General features: G+C 32.9%; 1 protein-coding gene across 1 annotated transcript; it reads left to right on the top strand.

Annotated features, from left to right (window-relative positions):
- On the top strand, window positions 524-8,750 carry LOC109335997 (ABC transporter B family member 19). Its single transcript, XM_019572311.1, has 10 exons — window positions 524-1,104; window positions 1,223-1,277; window positions 1,674-1,849; window positions 2,253-2,453; window positions 2,927-3,186; window positions 3,277-3,593; window positions 3,695-3,918; window positions 4,108-4,927; window positions 5,262-5,503; window positions 7,320-8,750. The coding sequence occupies exons 1-10, from the start codon at window positions 853-855 to the stop codon at window positions 8,526-8,528; spliced, it is 3,756 nt and encodes a 1,251-aa protein (XP_019427856.1). The 5' UTR covers window positions 524-852; the 3' UTR covers window positions 8,529-8,750.

Genomic DNA, 25,675 nt, shown 5'->3' with positions numbered 1-25,675 from the left:
TGGACCCCTTTAGATAGTCACTTGGCAGACCTTCACATTTTGGTAATTGATACATCCCTTACAAAAAAATTATTTACAATAAGTTATAAACTAATCATTAATAAAAAATATAATTGTTTTTTTATAAGTGATCCACTTATTGTGGAGTAAGTGGAAAAAAAACTACTCCACATCTTAACAATCTATTCTAGGAAAATTCAATGGTTAAGATCCATTCACTAATTAAATTATTAGATTTCCTTAGAAAGAATGATTAAGATGTGAAGTAACATTTTTCCACGTGTATCCCCTCCCTTTTTATATAATCAATGTTATTCTTTAGAATTAATTTCTTTCGGACATGTGATGTCGATTTCAGAAATCAAAATATTTATTTTTTAATTTATCTATTAATCTAGTAAGACTTTACACCACTTAACCAAATAATTGGATGTTAGTAAAAATGTGAGAATATATATCATTTTTCCATTTTTTTAAGGATAAAAACGAAACCTTTCACACTATAAAACATTAAAACCACACCTCAAACCTCTCTCATCTTCAAACTCTCAACTTCTTTTGACCACTTTCCACAACAGAACACTTCTCTCACTCCATAAACTCTTTCTCTCTACTCTTTTCCTCTTCATCAAAACAACTTGATAAAACCAAAAAAACAACATTAACACTTAAAAGTTGTTGTTTCAGATCCCTTCTTATCATTCATTCAATGCCCAGAAAAAGTTACATATCTTAGATCTCTTTTTTTCTTCATGGCACTGAGCTAAGACTCATCATAACTCTAAAAAAAATCACATTTTTTTACATACCCTTTACTTTTTCTCCTCACTTTGAGAGATTGTGTTGTTTCTAATGGCTGAAAATGGTGAGCTTAATAAAGCATCATTGCCTGAAGCAGAGAAGAAGAAAGAACAAACTTTACCCTTTTACCAACTTTTCTCATTTGCAGACAAATATGACTATGTTCTTATGATCTCTGGAAGCGTTGGTGCCATTATTCATGGTTCATCCATGCCTGTTTTCTTCCTTCTATTTGGTCAAATGGTCAATGGTTTTGGTAAAAACCAAATGGACTTGCACAAAATGACAAATGAAGTGTCAAAGGTTCATTCAAAATTCCTCAAAAAATAGAAACATTAAGCTTTATCAGTAACTTCATTTCAGATCTTGGATCTAATACTTTTTTTGTGAATAATCATTATTATTGTTATTATTATTGCAGTATGCTCTATACTTTGTGTACCTTGGCCTTATTGTTTGCATATCATCCTATGCAGGTATGCTATTATTTTCTTCTTTATTCAATTTTTTGCAACCTTAACTTTCTACCCTTTTCTTTCTTTCTTTCTTTGTCCTCATATGTGAAGAAAATTTGATTTATCAAAGTTGTTAGACCATAGGTTTATTAGATTACTATGTGTGACACTTAGTACCAACTTCACATCAATGAGTTTGAGGTGTGACCCCCACATGTGTTGTGTCAAAACTTTCAATTGTCAATCTCTTTCACAATTTCTATTTTCATGCCTAACTTTATCTAATACCATTATTCTTATCTTTATCATATCATCTACTAACATTAATTATTATGGTACACATTTTTATTACCATAACTACCATGTTTTATATAAAAATAAATAAATGTTTTTTTTGTGTGTGTATGAATTGAGCAGAAATTGCATGTTGGATGTACACTGGGGAGAGGCAAGTTAGTACACTGAGGAAGAAGTATTTGGAAGCAGTGTTGAAACAAGACGTTGGTTTCTTTGACACTGATGCTAGAACAGGAGATATTGTTTTCAGTGTCTCAACAGACACACTTCTTGTTCAAGATGCTATTAGTGAGAAGGTTCTTTCAATTTCCCATCTTCCATTGTCTTTTTATTTTATTTTTAAATTCTCACGAAATCTAGACATGACGGTAAAGTTGTTGTATTATGACCGGAATGTCGTACATTTAAATGTTATGTAGATGTCACATTTTTAAATCATGGAAAAATGATGGTAAAATTGTGTTCATCTACCCTTCCTTATTTTTATATGAAAAATAATAATATTAATAAAATATAGAGAACTTGGTATCCATTAAAGTGGGTCCCATATGTGATTATAACATCAAGACTCAAAGTGGTGCACGTTAGCCTAAAATGCTTAACCTGCACCATAGGTTAAGGTTTGCATATGTTGGAATTAACCTGCACTATGTAGTTATTAACATTTGTTAGTTTAACTTTGTTGGGATTAATGAACAGGTTGGTAACTTCATACATTATCTATCAACATTTCTAGCTGGACTAGTGGTTGGTTTTATATCAGCATGGAGGCTAGCACTTCTAAGTGTTGCAGTGATCCCAGGCATTGCTTTTGCTGGTGGTTTGTATGCTTATACCCTCACAGGCCTAACATCGAAGAGTCGCGAATCCTATGCAAATGCGGGCATAATCGCCGAGCAGGTGAGGTTAAACAATTCATGGTTGAACATTATGCATATGTTGGTTTTATATGGAACTAAAAAAATGTCCATTTCAGAAATTTGGTTGAGTTAGTTATGTGTTCTGTTTCCCTTTAAAGTTTTTAGATGTTCATTTTGTTTCGGAGGTTTTGATTTTGATTAAACTAGTCCTCCTACTTTTGATTAAAAGCAGCGCATGCTGAATTACTTTTACATGTTCATCACTCATGAAAGATCTTAGCCTTTTCTTTTTGTAAAGTAAAAAAGTTCATAAAGCATGATTATGGTTGTGCTTTTCTAGTTTGTTATGTCATGCCAAGCATAATCTTTGATTAGAATAAATTATTTTAAAGAAAGTTAAATTACTTTTGTGCCTAAAATTGCTTCATTTTTACTGTTATGATCTTATTATCTCAAACAATCTTTTGCTAAAAAAATGGACTAGTTAACATGCGTTATCTGCAACATGTACAGGCCATTGCGCAAGTTCGAACGGTTTACTCGTATGTTGGTGAGAGTAAGGCACTGAATTCTTATTCCGATGCAATTCAAAACACACTGAAGCTTGGATACAAGGCGGGAATGGCTAAAGGTTTAGGCCTAGGATGCACATATGGTATAGCTTGCATGTCCTGGGCACTAGTTTTTTGGTATGCCGGAGTTTTTATCAGGAATGGACAGACCGATGGAGGCAAAGCATTCACGGCTATTTTCTCTGCTATTGTTGGTGGCATGTGAGTCCTCAAGTTGAAAAACTTATTGATGATTTTTGAAGTCTTCCTTTGATCATACCATGACACATTTATTGGCTTATTTTTGTACAGGAGTTTGGGTCAGTCATTTTCAAATTTAGGCGCTTTCAGTAAAGGAAAAGCTGCTGGATACAAATTAATGGAAATCATCAAGCAGAAACCGACAATAGTTGAAGATGTCTCGGATGGAAAGACATTGCTTGAGGTTAATGGTAACATTGAATTTAAGGATGTTGCTTTCAGCTATCCATCAAGGCCCGATGTGATGATCTTTTCCAAATTCTCGATCTTTTTTCCTGCTGGGAAAACTGTTGCGGTCGTTGGTGGTAGCGGATCTGGAAAAAGCACAGTTGTTTCGCTGATAGAGAGGTTCTATGATCCAAATGAAGGTAAACCATAAACTAACACACACTAATGCACTTGTTAAATAGTAGCAAGTTTCAAATCCTGGATGAACAACTATGCTTACCCTTTTAAAATGTCCAAACAGGTCAAGTTCTTCTAGATAATGTCGACATTAAGACACTGCAACTAAAATGGCTACGTGATCAAATTGGTTTGGTGAATCAAGAACCTGCACTCTTTGCAACTACCATTCTTGAGAACATACTCTATGGAAAACCTGATGCAACAATAGCTGAAGTGGAAGCTGCTACTTCTGCTGCAAATGCTCATAGCTTTATTACCTTGCTTCCTAATGGCTATAACACGCAGGTTCGTAATGACGAATAACTTTCAAGCATACCTAAATGGTCATAATTTATCCTTAGCTTAGGATATCATTTTGTCCTAGTCAAGGCTCAAGGGTGTTTAAATCAATTTCAGAATAACTAAATTGTACAAATTTATCATTTAGTACTAGTTAAGGGTTTGCAAAATTAATATTTTCTATTGATTAACCAGGTCGGAGAGCGAGGAGTGCAACTATCTGGGGGGCAAAAACAGAGAATTGCGATTGCCAGAGCTATGTTGAAAAATCCAAAGATCCTTCTTTTGGATGAAGCCACCAGTGCTCTTGATGCAGGATCCGAAAGCATTGTTCAAGAGGCGTTAGATCGCCTCATGATTGGAAGAACGACTGTTGTTGTTGCACATCGTCTATCCACCATAAGGAATGTTGACACAATTGCAGTTATACAACAAGGTCAAGTTGTCGAGACAGGAACACATGAAGAACTTTTAGCCAAGGCAGGCACCTATGCTTCACTAATCAGGTTCCAAGAAATGGTTAGAAATAGGGACTTCTCCAACCCATCAACTCACCGGACACGCTCATCGCGATTGAGCCATTCCCTGTCAACAAAGTCCTTAAGCCTCCGGTCCGGAAGCTTGAGGAATTTGAGCTACCAATACAGCACAGGAGCCGATGGCCGCATAGAGATGATATCAAATGCTGAAACAGATAAGAAAAATCCAGCTCCGGAAGGATATTTCTTCCGTTTGCTCATGCTAAATGCTCCGGAATGGCCTTACTCAATTATGGGAGCTGTTGGTTCTATTCTCTCTGGATTCATTGGCCCAACTTTTGCTATTGTTATGAGCAATATGATTGAGGTGTTTTACTTTACAAATTATGCATCCATGGAGAGAAAGACCAAGGAGTATGTTTTCATATACATTGGAGCTGGTATTTATGCAGTTGGTGCTTACTTGATACAACATTACTTTTTTAGTATCATGGGTGAAAATCTCACTACAAGGGTTAGAAGAATGATGCTTGCAGGTATGTTAGTTATTCTTTTGTTTCTGTGTCTAATTCTCTACCTTACCTTATTTTATGTCAACAATGGCACTTGCACACATTTATACATTACTTTATATTTACACATTTCTTGAGTAAACTAAACCATCACTTTCGGCATTTCTCGAAAGATTATGGTATCACTCGATGGAATCTCGAAAGTATTTTTGTCACCGATTATGTTTTGAAAAGATTATGAATGCCCTTTAATCGAAACATTTGTCATCAATGAACTCCTTAGAAAGATTACCGTAGCAACATTTTAAATCTTTCAAAGACTTATTCGACGACAACATATTTCTTGGAATTTTGATAGCTATATTGAGGAATGAAGTTGGATGGTATGATGAGGAGGAACACAACTCAAGCCTTGTTGCAGCTAGGCTAGCAACTGATGCAGCTGATGTGAAATCTGCTATTGCTGAGAGGATATCAGTGATATTGCAAAACATGACATCTCTTCTCACTTCTTTCATTGTTGCTTTCATAGTTGAATGGAGGGTTTCCTTGTTAATCCTAGGAACTTTCCCTCTTCTTGTTCTTGCTAATTTTGCTCAGGTAAAAAACTCACTATCTCTAACACTATTTTCTTAATCCAAGAACACACACCATGACATAACATGTTGCTTTAAGTTTAATATCTATGCATTCACACCAAGTTCATTATTCATGATTCATATCTATTACGAGTTGATGGGTAAGTGGTTAATGATATGTTGATAATGTAAAAAAAAATCTTATAGTGCCAATTCATATACTATTTTCTTTTTTAATTTAATACATTTTGTTTGCAAAGAAAATTGAAATATATATATATATATACATAAAATAAATAAAGTTTTTCACATGAAGATGTTGACAATAAAGTCGAGTCATATTTGTATCACTCTTTATATTAGTTTTATATTTTTTGATCACTAAAAATAAAATGATACATGAAGTAGTACATATATGGTCTGGTAGGGTTGTGGCTAGGGGTAAGTCTAGATTTAACATAAGATTCTTGGTACTTACTAGTGTCAGATACCTACCCTACACTTGCCAGGCTGGCATTAAACGACAAAAGCCAAAACAACAAAGACCCATAATACTTGAACATTGCACGTGCTTCCTTTCTGGTCATGTACATTAATAACTATTTAGAAAATAATAAACTTATATACATTAATGGGCTTTGAAATAATTTATTATTATATGCATTGGCTATAGATATTCCATTTACCTGATCATCAATTTCTATGTCACACTGTGACTATAGTGGTCTTCATGCACTTCCTTTGGTTATTCTTTTCAACTTTATTATTATTATTATTATTATTGGATTCTGCCACCAATCTTTTTATTTAGATAAAAAATTATATTCATTGGTATTCATGCAAATCCTTGCAGAGTTAGCATCTTTTTTATATTTAAATAGTATCTTTGGGTAATGGGTACTGAAATTTTATGTGTCTAAAGAGAGGAAAGTTCATATATTATTTTCTTATTCATATATTTCTTACAAACCCTCCAAACCTTTTAATTTGTCTAGGAATGTGAGCTCTTTTGGCTTCCCACCCGTGATCTTTTTAATTCTTATTCATATGGTTGTATATTTTATTTTATAAAGTATTTTTTGTATCAACCATTGGAGATATTAACTCTGCATATGATACCATGTGGGTAGGACTTGGGAGAGTTGCATTATTTATTATTTTTCTCTAACTAAGTTTTTTTTAATTCTAATCATACAATGTCACAAAAATTCTATATTATTTATTATTATTATTTTATAATTTTTCTCTAACCAAGTTTTTTTAATTCTAATCATACAATGTCACAAAAATTCTATGTTAGAGAATCTAAATCATCCAACAAAGTACCTTCCAATCTTAATCTTTCAATGTCTTTTAATGTAGTAGGTGTTAATATAAGATGAACCATGTGTCTCTAGGTCCCACCCCTTTAGTTTCTTTTGGCTCTTTTATGTGGTTTTTGGTGAATTTATTTATCTCATTGAACTTTTTACTAAAATGATTAGAGCAATTACCATTGGTGAGATGAGAAAATTCTTGCATATAAACAAAGTGCATATAAATTATTGACACATTATTCATTAATTATTGACTTAGTTTATGCAAATACTTTGCCTAATCAAACATAAGACATTGTAAACTAAAAACAAATGGATAATAAAACAAGTGCTTCTATGGTTCTGTAAGTTTAATGTTGTTGTCTAATTTAATGAACTTTCTTAGGATTTATATGTATCAAGTATTAACAATTTAACTAAGAAGTTAGAAATCCGAAATGTAAACTTTAGTTTTGCTTCTTGGTTTATGCAGAGTTAATTAAGTGCTAACAATGATTATTACAATATGTTTGGATTGTACAGCAATTATCTCTTAAAGGGTTTGCTGGAGACACAGCCAAGGCTCATGCAAAGACAAGTATGATTGCAGGAGAAGGAGTAAGCAATATCAGAACAGTTGCAGCATTCAATGCTCAAAACAAGATGTTGTCCATATTCTGCCACGAGCTCCGTGTCCCGCAACTTCGCAGCTTGCGTCGTAGTCAAACTTCAGGCCTCTTGTTCGGCCTCTCTCAGCTTGCCCTTTATGCCTCTGAGGCTCTTATTCTATGGTATGGTGCACATTTGGTCAGTAAAGGCATTTCGACCTTTTCAAAGGTCATCAAGGTCTTTGTGGTATTAGTCATTACTGCAAACTCAGTGGCAGAAACCGTAAGCCTTGCGCCAGAGATAATTCGTGGTGGTGAAGCCGTTGGCTCGGTGTTCTCAATTCTTGACAGGTCAACTAAGATCGAAGGTGATGATCCTGATGCTGAAATGGTTGAATCACTTCGCGGGGAGATTGAACTTAGACATGTTGATTTTGCATATCCTTCAAGGCCTGATGTCATGGTGTTTAAGGATTTTAGTCTTCGAATCCGTGCGGGTCAGAGCCAAGCACTAGTTGGAGCAAGTGGTTCAGGGAAGAGTTCAGTTGTTGCGTTGATAGAGCGATTCTATGACCCTATTGCTGGTAAAGTTATGATTGATGGAAAGGACATAAGGAAGTTGAATTTGAAGTCTTTAAGGCTTAAGATTGGTTTAGTACAACAAGAGCCTGCATTGTTTGCATCAAGCATTTTTGAAAACATTGCTTATGGAAAAGATGGTGCAACCGAAGCCGAGGTGATTGAAGCTGCACGCGCAGCCAATGTGCATGGTTTTGTTAGTGGTTTGCCCGAGGGTTACAAGACGCCAGTTGGTGAGAGAGGGGTTCAACTTTCTGGTGGTCAAAAGCAAAGAATCGCTATTGCAAGGGCTGTTCTCAAAGACCCAGCAATACTTCTACTTGACGAGGCAACAAGTGCACTTGATGCCGAATCTGAGTGTATCCTTCAAGAAGCATTGGAGAGGCTAATGAGGGGTCGCACCACTGTACTCGTGGCCCATCGTTTGTCGACCATAAGAAGTGTTGACTGCATCGGCGTGGTCCAAGATGGGTGCATTGTGGAGCAAGGAAGCCATGGTGAACTCATCAGTAGGCCAGAGGGGGCATATTCTAGACTCTTGCAGCTACAACATCATCATATATGAGAGTGATTTTAATTTGATAAAATATGACCTTGTTGTGAGTTGATAATTATGTTTGGTTCTCATTAACCTCATGCATTGATTTTTCTTTTTTAGATGTAGATATCTGTCATATGAGGTTTGTTGTACTTTTGTGGACAAAGTTGCTCCATTTTCAATGGAGTAACAACTATTATATTTAATCACATATCAATGATGCATAACCATGTGTTATCTATCTGGTTATTTAGCCTTTTTCTTCCACCTTACTGTTACTATAATGCAGCTTTAGACAACTGCATGTGTTTGTTAAACATGATCTTTTCTCAGTTAAAGATAAACATAACTTTTTCAATAAGAGGGGCCCTATAAGAGAGGACTAGTTGCACTATTACAAATCAAAACTACAATGAAAGTTGTGTACTTATCTCTTTTTAACAAAATGGAGACACAATCAGTTGAAGCATATGGTCTGAATTATTGTAAATGAAGTATTGATGAAACATTATTTTATATGTCATGCTTTTTTAATCTTCACATTGACCCACTTGATGCTGTCTAGAATGATTTTCCACTTTTGTCACAAAATTTTGAGCATGAAGGGAACTTCTTATCACTACAATTAACTAAAATTGAGTGCAACTTTATCTCCTTTATTTTTTCTCTCTATGATTTTGTGGAATATGGTGTGACCCATCATAGATAACATCACTTAGCCAAGGACAGATCCTTCATCCTTTATCACATGGATCAAACTTATTGTGACCTTCATTGAAAAGGATGCTACCTTCCATATGTGTACTTGTTCTGCCAGAAAAGTAAACAGAGAAAGCTACAAGAGGGTTTGGCCCTCTTTTAAGGACCTCATAACATTTGCAGTTCCAATGCATGGTCAGTGTGATAAGAGGAAAAGTTGTGTTTGAGGGCATAGAGGAGGGTGTGGAGAAGACAAAGGCATATTATGGCTGTAATCAGAAGCAATAGTTTTGGACCCGACCACGACCTAGGAGCCTCAACTGCCCGTGAGTTCTATTGTTGTTATCTGGGTATGGGAAGAATTGAGAGCCAGAAGTAAAACATCATGTCTTGAACCAAAATCTTAAGACAATAGTTTCATTAGCCATTTTCACTTATAAAATCTTTTATTTGTCCCTTCATATCCAATGTGAGATTTCACATTTGAATAAACCTAACAAATAAATAAAATGATGGGTGAGGAAATTGGTGATCATATGTTGTCAAAACACATATTCAGGAAAAAAAATTTGTCTTCATTAACATTGTCTTTCGTCCGATAGTCGGGTACTAATTGTTTTCGAGGTGAAAATATCATTGGTCGAGTTTAATTTTCGAATGGAGAAAGAATCAAAGTGTAACAATATACAAAAAAATCACTTAGTTATCTATCAATTATGAGGAGTATAGTTGCTAAATTATATTTGAATGTTGGCAGGATTGATGCATCACATCAGAGTGAGCCTCAATTATGTAAGCCTTCAGAATGTGTGCATGTTAAGTACTGGTATTTGCTTTGTTGTGATATTCCAGGATATCTTAATGCAAAACAAACAAAAGGTTCCAATAAATATTTGTTCCTAACAAAAAGTTAATAATGTATTAGAGATAAGAAATTAAACTGTGCAATTTGGCTAATTTCCATTCAGATAAATTCAACACTGTCAAGCATAGAAATGACATGTATCAAATTATCTCTAAATTTGTATTAGAAAATGTATTTGAGTAAAATTCTTGAGGACTAAGTTAATCTTTTTTCCCCTTCATTTTCATAGACTAAATAAGGGATAAATTTTCTTTGTTGGAAACAAATTTTGATATGGAAAATATTTTTGACCATCAATTTTGAGACACATATAGTATAAGATGATGTAAGTTTGATGAAGAAATAAGAAAGTGAGATCACAGTGTGGTCAAAATGTAATTTTTACTGCAAAGATGAAATCAATCTAGTCATGCCTCTGTTGGATTTTTGAAAGTGAAGAATCTACCCAAGTTGGGTTCTGTTGTTAATAAAGTATTGGATATATAGTACAGCTTTTTTGTCTGCTTCCATTTCTCATATCATAGTGGAAAATTTTGCTGGTGCTTCTCAAAATATCAATTCATTTCTTTCTAGTTTCTACCATGTTTTGTTTTTTTTTCTTTTAAGAAACTTATTTACAATGATTTTTGACTTTTAGTACACTCTAAATAACCATACCAGCTCTTTAAATGCAAATGCCTTATTGGAATATTTCATAAAGAGATAGGCCTCAAAATTATCAAGTTGTTAAATTCTCCTAGAGAAAAATGCTTGAGGCAAATAATATTTTCTATCATTTACAATACGATAGGGTTGAAATGAGATCATATCCAGTATTAAAATATGAGAGGAGAAATAATTTTTAATTTTTTTATTAATTTAATTCAAAAATAATATTAAATCTAGGTCCTTAAACAATTTTTGGTGCTACATGTCAAAATATGACCCTCCAATATTGGACTCTTTAGTATTGGAAAGAATTTCAACGATTGCTCTCCTAAAAGAATTTTTTTTATACTCAATACTCAAACCAAACATTACTTAAGGAAAATAAAATATATATTATTTAAACTAATTGAAAATAGTCTAAATCTAAAGTAATAATATGGTTAATTGTGTATGGAACATTATTTGAGTAATATTATTTATACATAATTACATGTCTATGAGTCTATCACCTCACATTTCTATAATTGATAATATTTGATTACAACTAATCTCACAATAATTTTTGTATACAAACACTTGAATACTATTATACATGTTATTACTAGAAATATGCAACTGACATTTTTACATTGGCATTAACATGCATGTGACTCATAGTAGCTTTATGGTGAAACAACACTGTACTTATTGGTTAGTGTGGGACATGTACATATCTATGTTAGATTCTTGAATGGTACATGTACAGAAAAAACTTGTATCAGCTTTTGAATTGGTGAGGTAATGACCAGTGATTTTTTCTAAACATTTTTGACCATTTGGTATGGGAAAATCAATCTGATTCTGAAGACTCCAGCTAGCACCATGTTTTCTGGCTAGGCCACACCCCATTCTTCAACTTGTACATGGTCTTTCATAATAATTGGTATTATTCAATGCTCAATATTTTTTTTTTTTTTGGATTTGGGTTTGGTGAATTATAAATGGTGATTTTGTGATGTCAGGAAAATTCAATCTGTTGGATATGAATAGATGAGATAACTTAGACTTCAAGTTGTATTTTGATTTTAATTTATTAATATTTGAGATTAAGGGATTCGGGTAATGATTAAAATTTATTGAAGTCATGAAAGTCATCATTTTTCGATTTTATTGAATGTGCATCATATCCTAAAGTCATATCGAGTTTTAACTAACATGAATCAAATTAAGAGATTCTCAAGGTCTGTTTGCAAATTGAACTTTGAAATAAAAAAAGAAGAAATAAAAGACTTTAGAGCTATGACAAGTATATTTTATGAGTTCCAAGTAGGATTGACAATGAATCGAATCAACTCGGTATTTGTTCAAAACTCAATTTGTTATTTATCTCGATAAACTTGGTTCATGAACCAAATGAGTTGGAAATTGACTTCGTTAAATAAATTAGTCGAACTTGAGTTGGATGGAGTTTGACTCGTTAGGTTCATGAACTGACTCTATATAAATATATAAACTAATTTTTATGTTTATTATGACTAATGCATTATTTTTTATATTTATTGTTATTATATATATAAAGAATGTTATATTTATATATATAAAACATTTGTAGTATTTTTTTAAAATTAATTAACTATTTAAGTTGTCTAAATGAACCAATTCATACTGAGTCGAACAGTTCACGAACTTTGACCGAGCCGAACTCGAGCTAAAAAAACAACTCATACCGAACTCGAGTCGAGTTGCGAGCTGAACCAATCCTTATCGAGCTGAACTCTAGTTCGATTCGGTTCGCCTCATTTTCAGCCATTGTTCCAAGCCTATTAACCCTTCCAAAATCCAAATCTTTATACAAACATCTACTTTCCATTTACTATACTCGAACTTAAGACATTTTTAAGATCAACCAATTCCTTTACCATTTTTTAACCAATTTTTTTTGGTAAATGCTCAATGGTCTAGTTGCCATAACAGACTGATAATAGTAAACAATAATAGATCACAACAAACAATTACTGTTCTAGCTAACCAATGCACTCTGGCTTCACTGGCTTGATCTAAATTTTGGTTATTCATTATAAGTTCAGAGAAATGGGACCCTTGTCAGTTCCTTATGACATAAACATAGTAATTTTCTGACCCTTTTGTTCTTACCCTTTACTCTGACACTCTCTCATGGGCAAAGGTTATTATTGCCCCATCAACCTCTTTTATTTTCAAGCAAAAGTTCTCTAGGAGAGTTAATAGTAGTGCAATACTTATTTCTATTTATTGTAGAATGTGGAAATTGACCATAGATTTAGCATGCATTATTATGCATACATCAATTATCAATCTAAGTAAACATTTTATTTGACATGAAAAATTTATAAACACTAGTGGCCTGGAATTCAGAAAATAAGTGAATAAATGAATTTCATCGACTGAAATTGATTTGTTAATTGTTGAATGAATTTAAAAAAGAACCATGCTTTTATACAAGTAAGAGAAAACTTAGCCTAACGAACTACATGTGTTCCATTCAAATAATAATTTGTGTATCCCATTGCAACAATATAGTAACTGTTATAGATGTATGCAATAACATTTTTAATGGATTGCTCGTGTCATTGTCGTGAAGCTTTAATGAGAAGGTGTTGCAGATGTTATAAAGTTTTTGCTAAAATACTTTTACCCATTGGTTAATGTATAGTGATAATGAGAATTTCAATGATGTGGAAGTACCTTTTAATTACCGTTAAGCCTCATAAATATTTGTTGACCAATAAACAATGATCAAATAGCTCATACCCAAGAAATGGTCAAATAACTTCCATGTTGTGAATTTAGAGGACCTGACATTGGAATTGAGTACGAATGAGTATTGACTAATAATATTAATATAGGAAAAGATTGTTCAAACATGACCCACTTACTTCGCAAAATTTAAAATTTGGGTTTGACTAGTTTAAATATAGTAGGATTGAGTTGATTTATTAATTCATTTACGTCTTTATATTTTATAGTTTAAGGTATTGATTGCTGTTTTATATATTTTTTATTAAAATATTCATATTATTCTCTTAAAAATTGTAGAGACTTAAGTCTTTAATTAATTCGTGGTACAAAAAAGTTGAAAATATAATTGTTTAATGAGTTAAAATGGAAAAATATTTTGACAAAAGCTTTGAAAAGGTAAAACTAAAAGTTCTAAAACAAAATAAAAAACCTAAAACTATAAAAGATAAGGAATGGAATTAGTAATTATCATTTCCTTGGTCAAAATTCTCCTAAAAATAAAACAAATAAGGTCTTATATTGACATTAATTAAAGAATTGCAATGATTAGTAAGAATTGAATTAAATGTTAAATAACTTATGTTCTCTTCTTATCTCTTATATTTCAAATAACAATAATTTTAGAAAACCAACCACATTCCCATGAAATTTTTATATCAACAAAACAAATAAATAAACACGAGAATAAAATTCCACTAGAAACATGAGAAGGGAGGGTCATTTTGGGCTTGGGTCCTCCCCTCATATATAATTTTTTCATGGCCTTCCTAAGTATAAAATTATTTTGGAGAAATATAGTCACTAGAAATGTTATGGAAATTGCACTAGAAATTATCAAAATTATTAAAGAGAAAGGATATGCTAAGGTAGTAGCAATATAAGTTTCCTAGAAGTATATACTAACCAAACATTTTGACAAATAACTTCATACCAAAAAAATGGGCTCATTCCATGTCCATCCCTTACTCATTATCTGCATCAATCCATTAGCCATCACATCTCTAATAATATCTTCAAAATCATACCACCTACTAAACATTGCCTCATATCAAGATTTTGCCCTTCCAAAGATAAAGATAAATATAAATATATATATATATATATGACTCAATAGTAACTTTTTAGGGTTATATTCTAGTTATCCTTAAGATCGGAATAAATTGAACTAGTCAAAATTGGTTAAAACCTACTCAACTACTTTAGTTGATTTGATCATTTTTAACATAAAAGATTGCTACTTCTCTCAAAACACAACAAAATTTGGGTTTGTGACAATTCTATGATAAAAAAACTGAATATTTATAAAATTAGTAATATAAGTATTGTTTTTTGAGTTATGATTGTAAATTGTGACATTATATTTCAGATTTGATAATTGATTTTTGACTGCATACTTTAGAACTTAATATTAAAGTGGTGATTTATGATTTAAGTATAGTAGGGTGATGTTTAATTATATATACTATGCCAGATATGCAGTTTAATAGTGTGTATTTCAGGTATATATCAGCGTTTTCGGGCGTGCTCTATACGATCGCAGTATTATATATCCTTTTTTGACAACATATTCAAGGACGCTGTTGTATGTAAACTATACAATAACGACACCTCCATTGTGCGATGTTAGATATGTGGTCAATACAATAGCGCAATGTAAACAACGCACTGTTGTCTTGTATAAATACAATGTAAACAACGCGCTGTTGTCTTGTATAAATACAACAACATATATTATAGGTAGTGCTGTTGTATAAGCCATATATATAACAACACTACCTTCAATGTGTGCTATTGTATATATACAATATAATACAACAATGCATATCGTTGGTAGCGCTGTTATATATATATGACCTATACAATAACACTACATACAATATACGCTGTTAAATTGCATATACAACATCGCATAGAGGAGCTTCCAGTAGCATGCGATATTGATTATTGCACACCTGCATATACATTTATGAAACACAGAGGACAAACATTCTCAACATGACACATTAATACTTGCATATACATTGATCAGCAAGACATATATTTATACTAAACAACAAAGATATATGTTATCAACAACATATACACATTAATACCTGAATGTATATCCAAATAGTTTGTATTATATATAAAAATCAATACAATACAAATTACAAACAATATTCTCACGCCATTTATTTTTGGCAAAATACATAAAATTACATACAAAGACATGCATCTAATTTTTCATTTTCTTTGATATTTTTTGGCTTGTAATATCGTTGTTTGGAGGAATATATTGATTCACCCAAAACCCCTCATTGTGATCATCTCTTGTATATAAATTATCATCCCTAGTTGGTCCACTTTCATGCAATTGTGACGTCCCAAAAAAGGGATCATCTTCAGTATCAATATCTTCATTTTCTCGGTCATCAATATTATTAACGATTATTTTGTTTGTCAAAAGAACAACAAACCATTTCTTATCAGTTGAGTCACTAACATAGAATACTTATTGAGCTTGTGATGCTAGAATAAATGGCTCATCTTTATATCCTGGCCGATTAAGATCCACCTGCATGAACCCTAACCCATTAACTCGAAAGCCATTGTTGTTATCAACCCACATACAACAAAAAGCCGGCAATCGAAACATTGTGTATCCAATTCCCATATTCGTTCAATGATACCAAAGTATGACATACTCGCATATATTGGGTTCATATCTTTGGCATTTGACATATGCAAAGTACGAGCAACAATAATCACACCACTATTTTGCATTTTACTTTGATCATCTTGTTTTTTCGTATAAAATGTGAACCTATTAATTAGGTAACTAGTGTAGGATAAGACATAATACTTGGACCATTGGCTAACCATTTCAATTTTTCCGGAATCGAATCTCATTTGTATTCAACTCTTAATAATGTAATTTTTTAGCCACTTTATGAAACACCGATTATGCTATTTGGAAATCCAATTTTCATTCTTACTTGGGTTAGACTTCCTACGCATCTCCTTGTGTCTTTCAACATATGGCTCAACCTCGTCGGCATTATGTAAAACATATAAGTGTGCTTGCTCCAATTCAGTTCTTAAGATGGTGAGTATTTAATTCCCAGTAATCCCTTCATCTAATGTTCTTTTTGCATAGCGAGGTTTTGGAATGCCTATGAAATCACCATAGGCAAGGTATCCGGTACAAAAGTCAAGAGCTTCTTCAACAATATATCGCTCAACAATACAACCCTCTGGTCTTGATCGGATCTTCACATAGCCTTTTAATGTCTTCATGTAACACTCAAAAGGGTACATCCATCTCATATAGGAAGGGCCATATAGTTGTCTCTCGAACAATATGAATGCTTAGATGGACCATTATGTCAAAAAAAAGATGGTGGAAAATACATCTCAAGCTCACACAAAGTCAAAACAATTTATCTTTGCAATGCAGGTAATTTATTAGGGTCAATCACTTTGCTACAAATTGTCTTGAAGAAGAAGCATAACTTAGTTATGGTTCCTCACACTTTTTTAGGCAAAATGGACCTTATGTCTATAGGCAAGAAATGCTCCATCAGTATATGACAATCATAAGACTTAAGACCTTTTAACTTTTGGTCTTTCATTGATACGAGGTTCCGAATGTTGGAAGAGTACCCCTCTAGAACTTTAACCCCATCGAGAAACTTACAAAATTCTATTTTCTCCTTCATTGATAAAGTATAAGCTGCTGGAGGTAGATATGTATGTTTTCCCTTCATTATCGGTCCCAATTCCTTTCTTATTCCCATGCTAACCAAGTCCAATTTTGCATTCAAGCCATCTTTGGTCTTACCAGGGACATTGAGTAAGGTACCAAGAAGACTTTCTAATACATTTTTTTTCAATATGCATAACATCGAGGAAATGTCTTACATATAATGAACACTAATATGTCAATTCAAAGAAGATTGACCTTTTCTTCCACCCATTTGTGACAATTTCTTTTGCAAAATGTTTACCATAGTTATTATTCAAACCCTTTACCTTTTGAAATAATTGGCCACCCGTCAACGACAAAGAAGCACGACCTTCTTCATTTTCTCATCGAATGCTTTTCTCCATCGTCGATAGTGATGATCATAACGTAGAAATCTATGATGTCCAAGGAATACATTCTTGTTATAGTAGTGTTTCAACCTCGTTGAATGAATATTGTCTTTACACATAGGACATGCAAAATGCCCTTTTGTACTATATCTTGACAGATTGTCATATGCAGGGAAACCACTGATTGTGTCGAACAACATAACCCTCAAGTTGAATCTTTCCTCTCTATGCGCATCATATAAATTTATACATGTCTCCCACATTTGCTTCAAGTCTTCAATTAATGGAGCCAAGTATATGTCTATGTCATTTTCTAGTTGTTTAGATCCAGAAATTAACATAGATAACATCACATATTTGCGCTTCATGCATAGAGAAGGAGGTAGGTTATATATCACCAACATCACTGGCCGTGTACTGTGGGAGCTACTTTGAACGCTATGTGGGTTAATTCCATCAATTAACAATACAAGACGTAGATTTCTTGATTCTTGACCAAAACTAGGATATGCATGATCAATTTTTTACATTAAGGAGAATCTGCAGGATGCTGAAGCTTGCCATCTTTAGTCCTTTCATCAGCATGCCATGTCAAGTTCTTTGCATCTTTAGCATTGCTGAACATACGCTTAAGTCTTGATTTGATAGGAAAATACCATACCACCTTTTTGGGAATTGAGTATTCCTTCTTATAACGTGCTGTATTACATTTGGGACAACACTTCAACGAAGCATACACGTTAAGAAATAAGATGCAATCATTTTCACAAGCATCATAAGTTCGAGAAGGGAGCACTTTATCCTCCGGTAATATATCCTTCAGAAGTGCAAGTAGGTCTGTGAAACTCTTATCACTCCATCCATTAACTGATTTCAACTTATACAACCTCGCCACCGCTGCTAATCTAGTGAATTTAGTACAACCATCATATAATGGTTTCTCAGCATCACTTATCAACCGTTGAAACATCTCACGATAATCCTGAAGATCCTCTTCGACAACGTTTGCCATTTCCTGAAAACGATTCCCTTCGTATGCATTTGTCTTAGGACAATCGATACCATCTATTTTCTCATCATGTCTTGTCCAACATGTGTAACTCTGATTAATATCGTGACAAACTAGATGAACTTTTAACTCACTAGGAGTAACTCGGTTGGAATAATAACATTTTAAACAAGGACAAACAATTTTATTCGGATTTTCAGCATTATCAGTAGCAAACCTAACAAAATATTTGACTCCATCCTCATACTCCTTTGTCAATCAATTGGCCCTCATCCAATTTCGATCCATTTTCTAGAAATAAATTGACAAAAAATATTATTGAGTTAATCTATAGTTCTTATGTATTCTCATGTTATAAATGGTAACTAATGGATACATTGCATTCTAATTCATGTAATAAGTTGAAAGAGGAAACCCTAACTCAATACAAGTTAAATGAGTGAAATAAGGTGAACTCAATTTGGACATTAAGAAAAACTCATGTAATAATATGAAATCAAACTCAATATATGAAATAAGGCAAAATATTTATAAAGAAAACTCACTTTTGGTGTTGAACGAGTGATGATTTTTGGTGTTGAGCGAGTGTTGATTTTTGGTGTTGAATGAATTTGAGGTAGAATGATTGCGAGAATAAATGATTTTTGGTGTTGAATGATTTTGAGGTAGAGTGATTTTGAGAGTAAATAATTTTCGGTGTTGAATGATTTTGAGAGGAAATGATTTTCGCTGTTGGGTAAGTGAGTTTTGGTATTGTAGAGAATATGTGTGAGTGCGGGAAAGTTTTATGTTTTTTAGGGTCTGGTCGGAGTCTTCAACAATGCTTATTTAAAATTGCGCTATTGCAGAGATGTAGTTAACAGTGCAACCTTAAATATACGCTGTTGACAAGACTAATTAAACCTGGTAGTGATATAGCTATACAACAGCATAACCGTAAATGTGCGTTGTTGAAGGGACTGAGACATTCAGATAATATTAATCAATTACATATATAGAATAATTAAGTAATTGTGATTTTTAATGAAATTAATTTAGAGGAAATAATGACAACTAATTCAAACTTGGTAGTGATATAGTATACAACAACACACATTTAAGGCGACGTTGTTGTATAGTCGATGTACAATTGTCATGAACATTAGGTATACAACAACGCATATTTAACGCATTGTTGTTGAAAATATGTAATTAACAGTGCCGCATTAAATGTGCACTGTGGAAGATATGTAATTAACAGCACCACCTTCAATATGCGCTGTCGTATATGACACTTCAACAACACATACTTATATATGCGCTGTTGTATATACTGATTCCTAAAATACAACACAACACCAATACACATCCAAAACATAGGACACAAAGTATATATTGAATAGATACATACATCAAGCTACAAAATAGATTATGCTACAAAACATATACATATATTGAACATCAGAACAGAACAAAATTCTCACAGCTACATATACACTAGAACAGAACACTGATCACACCATAATAGCCAAATAAACTGATTACATTGTTGTATATTTGTGTGACTATACATTGAATTCTTATGCTACAACGTAATCCATACATTGAATTCCTTATACTACTCTTTAAAAGTAAGTACATATTTTGACCATTCATCCCTAATCTGAGTGACTTAGTCTTCTGGGTATGTCTCTAGATCTGCATCAAATTGGAGTAGAGCTGACCACTGCTAAATAATCTCCTTCATGTAGTTCAACGTATAATAGCCACAATCTTTGTCGTTGGTTTGGCAATGGGTCTATAATTATAATCAAGTAAGCATATAAGTATAACCTTCACTGAAATATGATTAATATATATAATTGTTTGAGATGATTTATGTCAATACCTTTACATGAATCCATTTGATGTTGTTTGATGAATATTTAGGACGAACATTATGGGCTCTCAAAATTTACATCCCCCTAAACAACAGAAAATATACTTAATTACTAAACAATAGAAATTGTACTTAATTACTAAACAACTAAATGAATAGTCCACTCACTTAGTGAATGTTACTTTCATAATGGTGTACTTGTTTGAATCGCCATGTTTCAATGAGTCAAAATAATATATTTGCTCCTCGATCCACTTAATAACAACCAGAAGCCAATGTTGTCTAATAAAACATATGCATACGGTTATGATATTTTAAGCACATAATACAAAGACAAACATATACAAAATGCTCACTTGAGATTAAAAGGTACTTGGAATAAATCTATAGAATCTTTACTTTGGATCATAATATCTACAACATAATTTGTGTGATCCCCTACATTCTTAGTGGTGGCACTGCTTGGCGCTATAGTGGAATGTGGGATAAGAATATCACCTTCTTCTTATCTTTCTTGATAAGGTTGTCATACAAGTACCTAATATATATATATATATATATATATATAACACAAATGTTAGTTCATTATAACACACCGCCATGCAAAAGTGAGAAGTTAAGAAAACATAATTTACGATGAACAATATATTACACACTATTCATAACCTTAATTTAGCATGATTGGTGANATTAACTGATTTCAACTTATACAACCTTGCCACTACTGCTAATCTAGTGAATTTAGTACAACCATCATATAATGGTTTCTCAGCATCACTTATCAACCGTTGAAACATCTCACGATAATCCTGAAGATCCTCTTCGACAACGTTTGCCATTTCCTGAAAACGATTCCCTTCGTATGCATTTGTCTTAGGACAATCGATACCATCTATTTTCTCATCATGTCTTGTCCAACATGTGTAACTCTGATTAATATCGTGACAAACTAGATGAACTTTTAACTCACTAGGAGTAACTCGGTTGGAATAATAACATTTTAAACAAGGACAAACAATTTTATTCGGATTTTCAGCATTATCAGTAGCAAACCTAACAAAATATTTGACTCCATCCTCATACTCCTTTGTCAATCGATTGACCCTCATCCAATTTCGATCCATTTTCTAGAAAGGAATTGACAAAAAATATTAATGAGTTAATCTATAGTTCTTATGTATTCTCCTTATAAATGGTAACTAATGGATACATTGCATTCTAATTCATGTAATAAGTTGAAAGAGGAAACCCTAACTCAATACAAGTTAAATGAGTGAAATAAGGTGAACTCAATTTGGACATTAAGAAAAACTCATGTAATAATATGAAATCAAACTCAATATATGAAATAAGGCAAAATATTTATAAAGAAAACTCACTTTTGGTGTTGAACGAGTGATGATTTTTGGTGTTGAGCGAGTGTTGATTTTTGGTGTTGAATGAATTTGAGGTAGAATGATTGCGAGAATAAATGATTTTTGGTGTTGAATGATTTTGAGGTAGAGTGATTTTGAGAGTAAATAATTTTCGGTGTTGAATGATTTTGAGAGGAAATGATTTTCGCTGTTGGGTAAGTGAGTTTTGGTATTGTAGAGAATATGTGTGAGTGCGGGAAAGTTTTATGTTTTTTAGGGTCTGGTCGGAGTCTTCAACAATGCTTATTTAAAATTGCGCTATTGCAGAGATGTAGTTAACAGTGCAACCTTAAATATACGCTGTTGACAAGACTAATTAAACCTGGTAGTGATATAGCTATACAACAGCATAACCGTAAATGTGCGTTGTTGAAGGGACTGAGACATTCAGATAATATTAATCAATTACATATATAGAATAATTAAGTAATTGTGATTTTTAATGAAATTAATTTAGAGGAAATAATGACAACTAATTCAAACTTGGTAGTGATATAGTATACAACAACACACATTTAAGGCGACGTTGTTGTATAGTCGATGTACAATTGTCATGAACATTAGGTATACAACAACGCATATTTAACGCATTGTTGTTGAAAATATGTAATTAACAGTGCCGCATTAAATGTGCACTGTGGAAGATATGTAATTAACAGCACCACCTTCAATATGCGCTGTCGTATATGACACTTCAACAACACATACTTATATATGCGCTGTTGTATATACTGATTCCTAAAATACAACACAACACCAATACACATCCAAAACATAGGACACAAAGTATATATTGAATAGATACATACATCAAGCTACAAAATAGATTATGCTACAAAACATATACATATATTGAACATCAGAACAGAACAAAATTCTCACAGCTACATATACACTAGAACAGAACACTGATCACACCATAATAGCCAAATAAACTGATTACATTGTTGTATATTTGTGTGACTATACATTGAATTCTTATGCTACAACGTAATCCATACATTGAATTCCTTATACTACTCTTTAAAAGTAAGTACATATTTTGACCATTCATCCCTAATCTGAGTGACTTAGTCTTCTGGGTATGTCTCTAGATCTGCATCAAATTGGAGTAGAGCTGACCACTGCTAAATAATCTCCTTCATGTAGTTCAACGTATAATAGCCACAATCTTTGTCGTTGGTTTGGCAATGGGTCTATAATTATAATCAAGTAAGCATATAAGTATAACCTTCACTGAAATATGATTAATATATATAATTGTTTGAGATGATTTATGTCAATACCTTTACATGAATCCATTTGATGTTGTTTGATGAATATTTAGGACGAACATTATGGGCTCTCAAAATTTACATCCCCCTAAACAACAGAAAATATACTTAATTACTAAACAATAGAAATTGTACTTAATTACTAAACAACTAAATGAATAGTCCACTCACTTAGTGAATGTTACTTTCATAATGGTGTACTTGTTTGAATCGCCATGTTTCAATGAGTCAAAATAATATATTTGCTCCTCGATCCACTTAATAACAACCAGAAGCCAATGTTGTCTAATAAAACATATGCATACGGTTATGATATTTTAAGCACATAATACAAAGACAAACATATACAAAATGCTCACTTGAGATTAAAAGGTACTTGGAATAAATCTATAGAATCTTTACTTTGGATCATAATATCTACAACATAATTTGTGTGATCCCCTACATTCTTAGTGGTGGCACTGCTTGGCGCTATAGTGGAATGTGGGATAAGAATATCACCTTCTTCTTATCTTTCTTGATAAGGTTGTCATACAAGTACCTAATATATATATATATATATATATATATAACACAAATGTTAGTTCATTATAACACACCGCCATGCAAAAGTGAGAAGTTAAGAAAACATAATTTACGATGAACAATATATTACACACTATTCATAACCTTAATTTAGCATGATTGGTGATTCTTGGTGCATATAACACATTTGTTAGTTAATTATAACGTCAATAGTGATTAAATGCAAAAGTGAAATGTTAAGAAAACATAATTTACCTCACTATACACATACAACACTTGCATCTATCCAGACATATTCATAGACATCTTTGACTTCATTGATGCTAATGTATTCTTGGAATTCAAGCCTGAACACCTCAAAAGGAAGTGGTACGATGATTAGTCCATCCGTACCCAAACTTTGTACATGCATGAACAACTGAGTGCATAAGGGTATATGCGATTCTTTGGAGTTGACATCCCCCGACAATTTTTGCTTCTTCATCAACTTTTTCATGCGATGCTTGGAAGTCCCAAGTTTTTCCTTTTTCGATACTTGTTGGGGAGAAGGGGATGTCATTGACTCCTTTTCATGGGTTGCGGAGTGTGATGCAGAAACTTCACTACCATGAAATATTCAATGCAAAACATATCAATTACATATCAAAATATATAATAATTAAGAATTAATGAGCATTAGGTGAAAATCATACCTTATTTGGCACTACATGCACAAGGTCTATTGGCTAAGCCACAAAAGGGTAGGATAGGTTCATCATCGAGAGGAATTGACAACAAGATATCCTCATCGAGAGGAATTGACAACAATACGTCATCATCGATGGCAACCTCAACCGCGATCTTCACATGATTGGGTAGGATAGGTTCATTATGTAGCATCATATTGGATGAGTTGTGCACTTTACCAAAACCCACTAATCGCCTCGATGGGATGTTCAAGAACAGTTTTCATTTACTGATTCCCTAAATGTTATTTAAAACATATAATTAATTAGTTTACGACTAAAATTAAACTCAAGTGTCAACAAATGAAAATTAGTTAACGCTAAATTACCTCAGGAGTGGTAATGTTTTGATGAATAGCCTTTGAGACTCTCTCGTTGACGCTACACGGGACATCGTGAGCTTGGCGCACCTCATCATCCTTCAGTTGAAGTATATGTTCAAATTGACCGTAGCGTTTCATGAGAAAGTCCGATTATTTTTTGATGTGATCCAATTCGGATTGGGTATCACGCTTCTTTTAGGTTACAAATGACTTCTTGGTCACCCCAAAACCTGCCCCCCGGATACGATCTGGGTACTGACGCAGTCCTACAGCCTCATCAATTATCTTGTGTTAACTGTCCGAAATATTTAGCTCTTCATTTTCTTTTAGAGCAACCTGCACATCAAAAAAACACATAGTGTTAATTAATCGATCACATTGATAAATAAAATATGGAAATCAAGTTTAACTAAATGATAAGCACTTACAATATAACTAATAACGTACTTCAATTGAATACAACACGTAAATCAGAACTGTGAAAACAATACATGCGTATATACATTGCATGGAAATACATATACATTGCACCTTTACTATACAACACGTAAATACATATAAAGTGAATGAAAACACGTATACATTGCATGAAAACACATATACATTGCATGAAAACACATATATACAAAAATGTAAATAGAAACTTATTGTAATCTCATTCCAAATACGCTCCTTCAAGGGATTCAATTGAACATCAGTCCAAGAGCTGAATGTGATACACAAAGTGTTGCCACCTTTCTTGTTTAATGGTTGACGTTCTGTGTTCCATTTGAAAGTGTGCATGTCAAGAGGAACACTTTGGAAAGCTCTCCTTGAATGTCATGGTTTTGATGAGGAAAACTTGTGCCTAAAAGAGCTTGAAGATCATCAACAAATCAACGTGCTTAAGTCTTTTATTTGGTACTAGGCTTAGACTAGATTCTAGTTTAAGTTGAGTCGAAGGCTTAGGGCACCTAATACATGTCTCATATGCATATATCTTTTAAATCATTTCATCCATGA

The sequence above is a fragment of the Lupinus angustifolius genome, chromosome LG20, assembly GCF_001865875.1.
Source record: "Lupinus angustifolius cultivar Tanjil chromosome LG20, LupAngTanjil_v1.0, whole genome shotgun sequence".
Lineage (NCBI taxonomy): Eukaryota > Viridiplantae > Streptophyta > Magnoliopsida > Fabales > Fabaceae > Lupinus > Lupinus angustifolius.
This window is presented reverse-complemented; position numbering and strand designations above follow the sequence as displayed.